The sequence below is a fragment of the Pogona vitticeps genome, chromosome 2 (genome assembly GCF_051106095.1).
Source record: "Pogona vitticeps strain Pit_001003342236 chromosome 2, PviZW2.1, whole genome shotgun sequence".
Taxonomy (NCBI): Eukaryota; Metazoa; Chordata; class Lepidosauria; order Squamata; family Agamidae; genus Pogona; species Pogona vitticeps.
In genome coordinates, this window is record NC_135784.1 from 188,904,242 (window position 1) to 188,917,426 (window position 13,185).

The 13,185-nt window shown below is 42.0% G+C and overlaps 1 protein-coding gene across 8 annotated transcripts in view; it reads right to left on the bottom strand.

Moving 5' to 3' along the window:
- Positions 1–13,185, bottom strand: part of GSK3B (glycogen synthase kinase 3 beta) — a 140,850-nt gene that overhangs the window by 8,462 nt on the left and 119,203 nt on the right. For 4 of the 8 annotated variants that reach the window (XM_072991696.2, XM_072991700.2, XM_078386731.1 and 1 more), the window contains one exon: positions 535–633. In XM_072991696.2, coding sequence (XP_072847797.1) covers positions 535–633 — 99 coding nt within the window. Of the gene's footprint in view, positions 1–526; positions 634–13,185 lie in introns of all 8 variants that reach the window. The other 4 variants (XM_078386732.1, XM_072991698.2, XM_078386733.1 and 1 more) reach the window with 1 other exon arrangement.

Genomic DNA, 13,185 nt, shown 5'->3' on the forward strand with positions numbered 1-13,185 from the left:
AATTGAGGTCCCTGAAGACTCAACGTGGGCAAGTAGTTCCGAGCTGCTACAGTTTGAGTTCTTCACCCTTGGAACGCGGGGCAATCTGCTAGATCAGGGTGGACAAAGTGTAGCCTTCCAAGTATTTGTGGACAGCAAGTGATTAATTGTACAATAATATTTGTGGAAGAATATAACCAGGCATTTGAGCATCTGCAACATGAATTAAAACATGCTAATTTATTATCCATATCTGCAGATGACATGCTGACATCTGTACAAAACAGGAATCCTTCCACACATGTGAACTAGTGTAAAATGCTCCATTATCTTTTTACATTAGAGATTTAAACAAGCTGTCTAGGATGAAAGAGTAGTTTTGCTAATATGTTTGAAAAGCTTGCAGTAATACAAGAGTAATCCATGTGTCACAGCAGACTGACTGTTAGGGGAAGATTTTTCCTGAACTATGTAAGATACCGTAGAACAGCCGGTCAAGGGAAGATACTGTGTACCATCACGCACACACACGCACACACGTACGTACATTCTCACCTGAGGCTGCTGGAGCGTTTGTAGGGGTTGAAGCAGCTGCTTGATTCCGAGCATGAGCAGGTATGAGGGTTGAAGCCAGAGATGGATTACTTGACAGTTCTAGGAGAAAATTAAAAAGAGCAATTATAGCTTTCCCTTAGGGAGGCTTTGCCAGCTGGTTCAGTGGATCTCTGTAAGGGTAGCCATGAATGAAGGTTAAAAGTCTGCACAATTCTGGCTTGTACCTCCTTGTGCACTCCTAGACAGAGACAGTTATGTGGCTAGATTTTGTTAAGCACCTATATCATCATGACACTGCCTTCCCAGAAAAACACAACTATCATGTCAATTGGGAATTGCCCACTCAGTTTTCTTCAAGGGACAGTTGTCCTTCTTTGCAATTTATTTTAACTGGAAAAAAACGCTTTCTCTGTATATCTGCATACACGGCCAAGTTCTCTCTTTCTGTATTTCCACTTGTCCCTTGTGTGATCTAGTGGATAAGAGCGACAACCAGGATTCAGAAGACATGGGTTCAAGTCTCAGCTCTGACATGGAAACTAACTGGCGGCACCGAACTATTAAAATCACTCCTGAAATATCTCACTTAGCTTGAAAGCCATTATAAGTAAGTTCCGACTTGATGGCACATAACTATTGTTCTGATTTTCATGTGGGTGTGTGGCTTTATCTATACACACACACACACACACACACTCCTTCCTACTTTTGAAATTGTGATGTGATTAAAACAAAACAGCAATTACAATCACATGGGTATCCGTAACAATCTCTGAGGGGAACGTATTATAATTCTTCTCCATTGGATCATAAAGCAGCTGATACTAGACAAAATAATCCTATTTGCCAAGCAACAAAAATGAACCAGCTGATGTAACTGGTGCTTCTTGCACTGTTTTCAGCAACAGTGCAAAAATAGACTAATACAGCCTGACCCTGAGACACTGGGTTTGAAAAGAACATATCAGCCAAAATCCTGGCAATCATACCTATACAAGAGCGATGATTTCATGGGTGAGGGCAGGAGATTGCCAGTAAAAGGAGTTCCTGTTTCAATCTCAGGGCTCCCTGACTTAACCACAAATTTCTCATAATCAGTCCCATTGTATGAGAGTTGGGCTACCCTTAAGATTGGATGTAGGAACTCTTTAATTACTGGAATTCTCTCTCTGCCAATGAGGCCAATATTCTTATGCAACCACAACTACCCAGCAATTTTTGGGCCATTAACTGCTTCCCAATTTCCCATGCCTGCATTCTTAGCCTGTAGGTACTAGGTTCTATGTTCTAGGTATTATCAGCCTGAGAAAAACTACAATAGTCAAACAGCTAAAAATAATACTTGTTTCATTATTAAAACACATTTCACTGAAAGGGATGACATGTACTGTACTATAATTGATTAGTACATAGTTACATTTTTTAGAGTTGTGCGTTCAAAAGTAAAATTCTAGAAGAAAACTGAGTACTTAGCTCTAAGAACTTGAAATCAATAAAACATGATTTATTTTATATTATGTGTGAAAATTCTTGTTAGACAATACTGCCAAATGATCACAGTACTTCACAACTTCAATCTGTATTAAGATGGTCCTTAGAAAGAAAAAAGACTGAGCAGACTGAGTTAGGTTGCCTATTAAAATATGTTTCATGGTGCAATAGAGCAGGGGTAGTCAACCCCCGGTCTGTGGCCCGGTGCCGGTCCGTGGGCTTGCCGTGGATATGGATCTCCGCCCCCCCCCATGCACGTGCGGTGGACGTATCGCCCTTGTGGGGGATATATCGCGCTTGCGCGAGGGGCGCATCTTATGCTCGCGGACCTGCCCCCTGCGCATGGAGCTCCCTCCCCCCAGCCGGTCCGCAGCCCCAAAACAGTTGGGGACAGCTGCAGTAGAGAGAATAGGCCTGCAGACACCAGAGTCCAGAGATGCAAAGTTACTCCAATTACCCCTTTGGCCCTTCCTTCCCAGAAAAGGGAACGATGGGCCATGGGTCTCAGAAGGCTACATTTTAACCCATCTGCACACACATGTATTTCTTGACAGCTGTGGAATCTATTAAATAATGCAGTTAAAAGTGTCATGTTTAACCTGTTCTTTATTTATCTGTGCCAGTTCCATATAAAGTCTAGAAGGAAGTTGATTCAATTTCAGAAAATTTATCTGAGGATAAATTTGCTTAAACATCCATGTTTGTTAACTTATACGGTTAAACGTAGTATCATTAACAAAACAAAACAAAATGAGGACTCTCAACTTGGTCCACACATGAAAAGCTTAAAATACTAAAAAACTTTAAATACTAACTATAGATATTCTGGAAAATTGCTATATTGTTTTCTCTTTGCATGATTTCCCTCTTCACTCTCTAGAATTTTACCTTTTCCCATCCTCCCCCCTTTCTTTTTTTACCCTGCCCCCCCATCTGTACCTTCACCCCTATTCCTATGGAAAATTAATAAAAAACCTGTAAATTAAAAACTTAAAATACTGTCCTCCATAGCTCATTCATCTTCATCTTCTTATTTGTTCATATTCTGGAGAAGAAAAACAAGCTCTCCTGCTTTATTGGGTCCCAAACGGTTTCTCAATTTAGAACAAGTGAGTCCAACAGAAGAGAACATTCTTTCTGCACCAAACTACTGGTGTTAAAAGTGAAGCCATTATTTCAACAGTCTCTAAATCCAAGTGCTTAAGTCACTTCTACCAGTTTATTGGTGTGACTTTCCTTAAAATATTACCACCAAACATATTTCTTGACTGGCTCCCCCTTAGCTCTGAAGTTTATTATAGCTGGCATTATAAATGGATGACTGCTGGATACCCGTATCATAGCTAACTCTGCTTCCTCAGCACTTAAGGTTTGACTGTGGGCTGGATAGTGACAATATTTGTGAGGAAATGAGCTGGAGACAGTGCTTGTTCCATTCATGTTTTAATGCTTGTAATTTAATTCTGTGAATATGTAGTTCTGTTTTCACTCAGTACCTTCCAAATTTCAACAGCATCAGCAATAAAGCAGCAATTTTTCTGTGCTTCATTTAAAGCTTCAGAAATCGGTTTCACGATGCTCAGCACATGTTCAACATTTCTCTTCAGCCCAATGTTAAGGATTTTGGCTGTAACAGTGCCATCTATTTTCTGTCAATTTTGTTCAGAAGAGGCCAGTTCCTGATATACAGTGGTGCCCCGCTTGAAGACGATAATCTGTTCCAGGAAAATCGCTGTTAAGCAAAATCATCGTCAAGCGGAAAAAAACCATTGGAATGCATTGAAAACCGGTTAATGCATTCCAATGTGAAAATACCTCATCACCTAGTGAAGATCACCCGTAGAGAACCACCGATCAGCTGTTTAAAATCGCTGTCCTCCAAAGCAGGGGTCCGGAAAACAGCCATTTTGCGAAGGGAACCCATTTTGCGGAGCTGAAAAAGCATTATTTTGCGAACAGACGGTTCGCGAAGCAGGGACCTAATCACTGTAAACCAAAAAAACCCATAGGAACCATCATTTTGTGAACACAATAGCGATCACAAAAAACTCGTCATCAAGTGGGGTCGTCGTCATCGTCAAGTGGGGCACCACTGTACTGTTCAAAACAGTACACTACAGAGTTCCAACTAACATCCTGTAGGGGCATTAGCTTGGTTCTGCCCAATCTTTTCAGAGCTACAGCAGCAAAATGAAGTATTTAGCAATATCAATGAGATTAGTCTTTATTTCTGGAACACAGAAGCCTTTGGACAGGAGGTGCAGCAAATGAACACTGCAACCATATCCCCTTTTCTGCTCTTCTAAATTTCTTCTCATTTTGGATGCATTTGCAGCATTGTCAAACTGTGTACCAGACATTTGAAATGTTTTTCATGTGTTGTTATAGCTTTTGCTGCTACTGCTTGTGAGTATTCTGCAGTGTGTGCATTTCCTGGCATAAAAATTGTTCCTGCAAAGAAGACAGACTGTATCCTGGTCTTGGTGATTGAACCATATTAATGAACTGTGGTTTTCAACCAGACAAAAAGAAGAGTTTGTCATGTAAACAAACTGGGGATTTTTTAAAAATCAAGTAGTTTTTTTTTTTTCTAATCTGCTGGTTTTTATCACAGATCTATCTATGATGGTTCCTGGATGGTCGGCTTTTCGTCTTTTAGGTGATAGATACACTGTTGATGTGTGATGTATATGATGTGACTGAATCACTGCCCTGGACAGATAACTCTGAAACTGTAGAACAGGATTTCAAAGGTGGATAGTTTCCAGAATCCTTTATGTTGATGACTGATTCCCCTAAACAAAAAAGTAAATGTTTCTGCTTATTTAATATTACTCCTTACGGTATATTCACTGCCATTCTGTACTGCCCCAAAAAGTAATATTTGCACTATTTCAAGTTTTTCTTCATTACAACTTTATTGAAATGACAGTAACATACTGTAATTCTAATGCAGTGGTGCCTCGCATTGCGACGTTAATTCGTTCCAGCAAAATCGCTGCTAAACGAAAACGTCACAATGCGGAAATAAAAAGCCCAAAGAAACACATTAAAACGCGATAAATGCGTTCCTATGGGTTTCAAACTCACCGTTCAGCAAAGATCCTCCATAGCGCGTCCATTTTTGCTGCCTGTTAAGCAAGGAATTCGTCCCAGAAAACAGAAGGCAGCCATTTTGAAACCGCCAATCAGCTGTTAAAAAAGCATTGCTTTGCGATGCTCGGTTCCCCAAGCAGGGAACCGATCATGGCAAAGCACCGCCAGCCAGCCAGCCCCGGACGATGCCCGGCCTCCTGGGCGGGGCTGTCCCGGGGTGCAGACGGGCAGGCCGGAGGGACTTTCTCCGACGAGCGAGGGCTCGGAGGCAGCGGCCCAGGGCAGGAACGGGCGCGCCACCCACCCACCGACCTCCAGCCAGCCAGCCCGGGACGACGCCCGGCCTCCTTGGATGGCGAGCGGCAGGAGGAGGGCTCGGAGGCAGGCAGCCGCACGGGGTGGTAAGGGCCGCGCCGACCGCCAGCCAGCCAGGGAGATGCCCGGCTTCCTTGAACGGCGAGCGGTGGAAGGAGGGCTCGGAGGCAGGCAGCCGCCCGGGGCGGCAAGGGGCGCGCCACCCACCGCCAGCCAGCCAACCCTGGACGGCCGGTCTCCTTGCCGCTGCCGCCCTGATCCTGGTCCCGGATGGGTGCCTCCCCCTTTGCAACACCTCCTGCCGCGATGGCTCTCTGGCTCGGCGGCGCAGGGGTGCACGCGGGGATTGGGGCCAAGTGCTTCACCCCTCCTTCCCTCCCTCCTCCTGAGGCGCCAATCCAGAGCGCCCCCGCTCAAGCCGTCCCCTATTTATGCAGGAGCTCTGGGGGGTAGCATGCGGCGCCGATCAGCTGTTTAAAAAGCATTGCTTTGCCATGATCGGTTCCCCAAGCAGGGAACCAATCATCGCAAAGCAAAATTTCCCCATAGGGAACATCGTAAAGCAATCGCAAAATCTTCATCGCAAAGAGATTTCATCATTATACGAAGGAATCGCTATGCGAGGCACCACTGTAGCAAATATAATTTTGCTCAAACGTAACTGTTCCTCAAGGCAGTCTTTAAGAAACAGGATGAAATCAAAACATTTACCAGTCTGAAGATCCTGCCTGTTCAAACAGGTTCTTTTTGTCGTCTTTATCATAACACTTCTTGTGATGATTCATTTGGGCCACCAGGTTGTGCATTTCTTTGTTGCAGTGTTTGCATTTTGCACACATGCCTGCCTTGTCCATAGGAAAAGGAACATCATTAAAATATTCCTAAACGGGGTCTCTTTTATGGCCTCCTGTCATTATAGGTTTTCTCCTCCAAGGAAATAATATCATGAACCAAAAAGTTCAAAAAAATTGTAGTCTTCTTGAAAGTTTTACCTTCATTTTTACTGCTTGCTCCTCCATCCTCACACTTAGCTTCTTATGCAGATCTACTTCATGACCAATAATCTTCTTCTATTCACTGATTTTTTTAAAAAAAACTTAGCTCTTAAGAGGCAAGGAGTTGATTCTGTGTACATAGATTTGTAAAGGGTCAGTGGGATAAAGGTCTTTTTCTCAACTTGGTATCTTTATTTTACAACATTTTTTCCTGTGAAGAAGAGGCCTGCAATCTGTGCAGACAAATTCACAGTTTTGAGAAGCGTAAACCAAGCATCTGTGATAACATCTTCTAGACAGAAAAAATGCCCAATAATCTTATACAGTAGATACCTCTGGAAGATCAGACTTTTCTGCCTGCCTGCCTTTGTGACTGACACATTCGTATACTGGCTGGAATCCAATAGTAAGTTTAAGCTATAGTAGGCTCATTGAAGCAGTGGGGATGTGGTGAGTCAAAGCCTATGTAAATTCAATTGATTCAGTGGGCCTACACTAGTTGTGACTTACTACTGGATTTCACCCATTAATAGGCATGTTTAATAAGTATAGCAGAGGTTTGCCACATGTTTAGACATCAGCACTACCCTTTATGATGGCAGTTGTAATACAATTTCTTACTTTTTATTTTCACATCCATGTTCACAGTGCTTTAATCTCAGTTTCAGTTTACTAGCACACCTGTTTCAGATGCTAGTATAGAATAGCCTGGTGTTGTTATATGCGGTCAAATTGTCTGTGGCATACAAGAACCCTATGAATGAACTGTCTCGGAGATGTCCTATCCTCAACAGCCCTGCTGAAGGTCTCGAAACTCAAGCCTGTCTGTGGTTCATTTGCGAGTCAATCCACCTTTTATTTCATCTTCCTCTTCTCCTGCCATATTCAACCTTTCCCATCATTATTGTCTTTTCCAGAGAATCTTGTCTTCTCATGATGTGCCCAAAGTAGGTAGGCCTCAGTTTTAACAGTGTTGCCTCCAGAGACAGTTCAGGCTTGATTTGTTCTAGGACCTGCTTGTTCATCTTTCTGGCATTCCAGGATATCTGAAAAGCTCTCCTCCAGCCTACTACAAAGTAAAAATACTTTAGAATACAATATGCAGAGAAGTTTTCAGTAATGAGTAACTTTGGAGAGGAATACATGTCCCTAACCTATTGTTGTCTGGTATGGAGAGTAGTAACTTCCCATGACCAACAACTCTGAAACACTGAGTGTTGCACCACTATGACAGAAATCTTGTAGCAGTAACTGATCTGGCTCCCAAACTGAATTTGGTGTTAGCAATACACAGTGCATCGGGATGTCAGGTTAACCCCTAAATCATGAAGCAGAGTTCCCAGATGGGAGAAAATAATGCCTGCAGTGGTTTAAGTATAAATGGTCTTTACCTCTGTGACCCTTCTCTTCAACCCACCACACTGAGTGGACATGAGGCACTACCCACACCTTCTTCAATCCTCTGGAGGGTATGATTTTACCAGAGATTTAAAAAAAAACATTTTTGTTATGCTAATATGTTTAAATTTTCACTAATGATGAGCAGCTGCCGCCATGGGAGGTAAATATTACTACTACTTAATTCAATGCATTACTTTTAACAGCAACCATTAATATTATATCATTTTAAAAATGCGGCTTACAAAGTAAATGGTAAAAGAAATCAAGCTTTACATCTCTTTTGTCAGGAAAACAGAAAAATAACTGAAAAAATCAACTACAACGGTTAACTCAATTTTTGGTAAACTATGCACTTTTCCTAGTTTTAGAGCATTTTAAAACTGATTGTGCTTCTAAAGTCTATAGTCTCTTGCCTAATTTACTTCACAAAGTTGCTGATGTTCTGAGGCTAAAGTGGCGAGAAGAATTGCCTTGGGTTTACTGGAGGGAACAGTGAGCACTAATGTCACTAACAAATGAGTAAAACTAATCTCCAAGAGAAAGACTCAGAAAGACTGACTGAAGCATAAGTCTGCAGTAGATTACACTGTGATTAGACTATAACAATTGTATGAACATTTTCCCTGGGAAGAAGCCCCACTCAGCACCAAAGATACCAGCTCAGTGGACATGCAGAATCCAGAACCAAAAAGAATGAGCACAAACACAATAGCTTTAATTTCATTAGTCTTACAATGTGAGGTTAAAAGACTTCAAACACACTGATCAGAATTATAAAGCCAAATTATATTTTCATAAGGGAAATCAGTTTAAAAGTTGTTTCTTTTTGATTTTGTTGTTTAGGAAATGAAAAACAAGATAAACTCTCATAATTTGAAAATCTGTGAGTATACAGTATTAAAATAACTGAAGGGAGTATAAAAGCAAGTCCTGAAAATGAAAGTGCTTTTAGAATTAAGGCTTGAATAATAGTTTACTATAGTCTTTTCAAAAAATTAGCTAGCTCCAGCTGAAAAAAAGTCACTGAATCACAGCAATTCAGCAAACTGAACTTGTTTATGTTACAATATATAAACATGAAATAGCATTTGTAAGTTCTATAGTGCACCCTTTCCAGGAATACAGTATTTTGAGTTCACAACAGCCTAATGTCTCAGGATTTTGGACTAACGATATTGTGGCAATCTAGAACCTCGGTCCTGGTGTACAAGGACTTTATGCTATGGAGTCTTCTTTCTCTAGGGTCTGCAAAATATTAGTCAAAATAATAACATAATGGCAATCTGCCTGGTTTCAGATTACAGATTCCTAGAGTTACAAAAATTACAGCAGCAATACAATTTTCTATTGGAAAATTATTCTTGGAATACCAAGCTTTTTTATCACCAGGTCCCTAGAGAAAGGAATTTTTTTTACAATTGGGGGGGAATGTGAACCACTGAAAGAATCATAAATACAGGGAGATAAAAACACAGGCATTCGGAATTCATCACATCATCATAACTCAACATCACTTTGGGCACCAGACATCAAACAACAAAAATCACCATTGAGAACTCCTTAAGGCAACTTGAAGGCTCTGCGCTCACACACCAGTGAGGAACTGTTAATATCAATTATCCTAAGACCAAAGCGTTGGTTTTCAATACGAGGATTAAGCACAAATGGACAATTAATGGGAATCCCATTGAACAGGTTTCAAAATATAAATATTTTAGGAATACCATATTTTCCCATTTATAAGACAACCCTATGTATAAGATGATCCCCCCTTTTCGAACTGCAAATTAGAAAATTTGACCACTAGTTTTCCCTCCTGTTTGCTAAGACATGGGGCTTAGCAAAAGGAAGGGGAAAGTAGTGGTCAAAGGAATCATGTAGCTCTTTGATCACTGCTTTTCCCTTCCTTTGCTAAGCCCCCTGGCTCAGCAAAAGGAAGGGAATATATTTATTTATTTATTTATTTATTTATTTATTTATTTATTTATTTATTTATTCATTCATTCATTCATTCATTCATTCATTCATTCATTCATTCGATTTATATCCCGCCCATCTGGTATACAGTGGGGTCTTGACTTGAGAACTTAATCCGTATTGGCTTCCTCAAATAAAAACACTACAGCAAATGCTCAGAGGAGTGTTGCAATGATAATGAGATTTTTCTGTTCAAAAGGTGGGGCAATATACCCCTCTGTGATTCAAGTATTCTTGACTAAAATTATTGCTCAAATGTTGTATGGATCCCAATTGTGACTCGTCATAATTTTCAACCTTTCTAAATTATTCAGTCTAACTTTCTGAGAGCTATACTGTATTTTGAGTATCAAATTGTGTCCCTAATATGACTTTGTATCTAAATGCTGGTGTAATCCCTATTGAAGCTTATGCCAAAGTCTATATCAAGGGCCAGAGAACTTTTTTTTACCTTTTAACCCCTAAAAAATTATATATGCTGACATTACCCCCTTGATTTGAAAGGAAGGATCTCGGTCACACACAGCCAGTCGAGCGCTGCCGCCTCGCCATGCGGGCCACCGCCTGGCAGGGCCCTGCTCGGTCCTTGGCCCCATGGGGGCGGCTCCTGGGCAGCCGTTGAAAGAGCAGCAGGGGGCTCGCCCTCTGGCGGCACCCAATGCCACCTCCCGCTCACCGGCTCCGGCGGCTGGTTGCCGGGGTGGCCACTAGCCTCGCCGTCGAAGCACTGCAACAGCTGCCGCATGGAGGGCAAGAGGTTCCTCCAGGCCTGTCCAGCCAGCGCAGAGCCTAGCCTGGGCTGCTGTCATGGCCACACCCTCTCCCCTCTGCTGTAATCCACCTCTGCAGGCACTGGAAGGAGAGGCTCCTCCTGGCTGGGGTGCTCCAGCCACACACCCTGGCCTTGACCTCTGCCATGGACTGCCCCGCCGCCACCTCAGCTGCCATACGCCGCCGGCTGGGGCCTGTCGCCAGCCACCATCCACTGTGGTTTGCTTGTAGCCAGACTGGAGAAGGGGGTGGGAAGGGGGCGATCGGGCTGCTAAGGACCCCCCCTCCAGGCAGAAGAGGAGGAGGAGGAGGAGGGAAGGGGGTTAGGGTCACATCCTCATTACCCCCAGGATTTTCATTTTTACCCCATTTGAGGTAATTTACTCCTGTTCCCTGACCACTGGTATATATGACAAACTACTGGATAAAACTTAACTTTTTACCTATGGGACTTGCACCATTAACATTGCGGGGTACTTTTCAATCCAAATGGAAGAGGCACCTGTCTAATGAATTACTGTCTCTGGGATTTTCTCCCAAAAGGTTAATAGTGCTCAGTTACTTAAACGCCAAATTAAGTGTTAAGCAGAGAATCTGCGATACTGAACTACAAAAACAACCGTTTGTGTAAATGTAGTGCATTAGGATCCCGCCAACCTAGCGGTTCGAAAGCATGCAAATGCGAGTAGATAAATAGGGACCACCTCGGTGGGAAGGTAAACAGCGTTCCGTGTCTAAATCACACTGGCCATGTGACCACGGAAAGATTGTCTTCGGACAAACGCTGGCTCTATGGCTTGAAGAGCGGGATGAGTGCCGCCCCCTAGAGTCGGACACGACTGGACAAAAAAAATTGTCAAGGGGAACCTTTACCCTTTACCTTTACCTAGTGCATTAGGAAACAAGATCTTTCTGCCCTCTACCTACCTGACCAATTTAACCTTTTCCATATTCAGGAAAGCCTTCACACTTGCTTGATTTAATGTCTTGCCTTCTATGCTAGGGGTAGGGGAGATACCAGGGAATACCTTATGAAGAATGTTTATGTCTTTGCAACAGTGGGAAAGTGGAAGGTGTTGGACATGTTCTTTTACACTCTTCTGACTACCGGCATATGCATAAAGAACTTCATCTATTTATTCTCCAAAAATTCCCAGGAAGAACCGAAGAATTTTACATCTCTCTGTTACTTTCTGATAAAGCCTCCCCTCTTACTAATAAAGTGGCCAAATTTTGTTCAGCTGCCAGAGCTTGCCACAGCTCCTTGATCACCGAGTGATTCTTCACCCAGAATAGATCTTGGATATAAACTTCAGAATAAATGTTATATCCTTTGCAAGCTACTGCCTGGTATAATGTATGTTGCAATTTTGTATTGTTTATTATTTGACTGTTTTATTCTTTTGTATCGTTCAATTTGTTTGGTCTTTGACCATAAATAAATAAATTCAAATTCAACAGTCATCATGGATTTTTCTCCATAGATTCAGATCCGTTTGGCTAGGAGAGTACTGAGAAATATTTTCCTGTGTGTGTCGATACGCTAAAAGCAATATATTTTACTTTTTAACAACTGTAGAGTTGTTAAAGATGTGTTCTCAGTTTTAAAATTTCCCTGTTAGGCTATAAGCTCCTTTATTTTTGGATTTAAATATTATTTAAGTTCTTGTCTATCTTTTATAGCTAATAGCTTAGAACTGAAATACACTTCTCACTTGAACTGCTGGCCCCCCTCTTCTAGCATGGCAGCTCCACTTGGCAGCTAGGGAGGGTTCTATTAATACAGTAAACTCATCTGTTCTTTTCTCTTGTCTGTGCATTAATCAACTGTTTCTGCTTTGCAGTTATATCAATTTTGCTGTTTTTAAAATCATGTCAAACGTTCCCATTCACATCACTCACGCCTAGCATCAATTCTTTTGTCCCAGCATTTGGCTTATTTCCTCTTTGCCAGTGGGGTTGTTTTAAATTGTACCAAGTCTCAGCGGGCAACTAGATATTCTTTAGACTTGCACCACATAGCTGCAGAACCCAACGTGTGAATCACAGAAGACAATGAAAGAGAATCACCAATATCTTAGTGGCGAATTCCTACTCACTCATATGGTGCTACTTGTATTCCTGGTCATGCACTCACTTGCATGGCCTAGTGCAGTGGTTCTTAACCTTTGTTACTTGGATGCTTTTGAACTGCAACTCCCAGAAACCCCAGTCAGGACAGCTGGTGATGAAGGCTTCTGGGAGTTGTAGTCCAAAACTCCTGAGTAACCCAAGGTTAAGAACCAGTGGCCTAGTGTATGTCCAGGAACACAAATTGATGAGAAGCAATCTGCTGCCAAAAGTTACATAATTGATGAGAAGCAATCTGCTGCCAAAAGTTACATAATTTCCCTTATAAAAGCATGAACTGGCAACAGGCTTCTGGCCACAAGTACCAAGGTAAGCTTGGTGTAAGGTACTGGGGTTTGCCTGTTGCCGACAAGAAAATGTGGGACTCAGACTCTCCATGCAAAGCATGTGTTTTACCACAGTTCTTTGGATGTTGTGCCTTTCCATTTTAAGCATCTGAGAGGCAAAGAAGATAGTGACACAGTAATGCAAAACT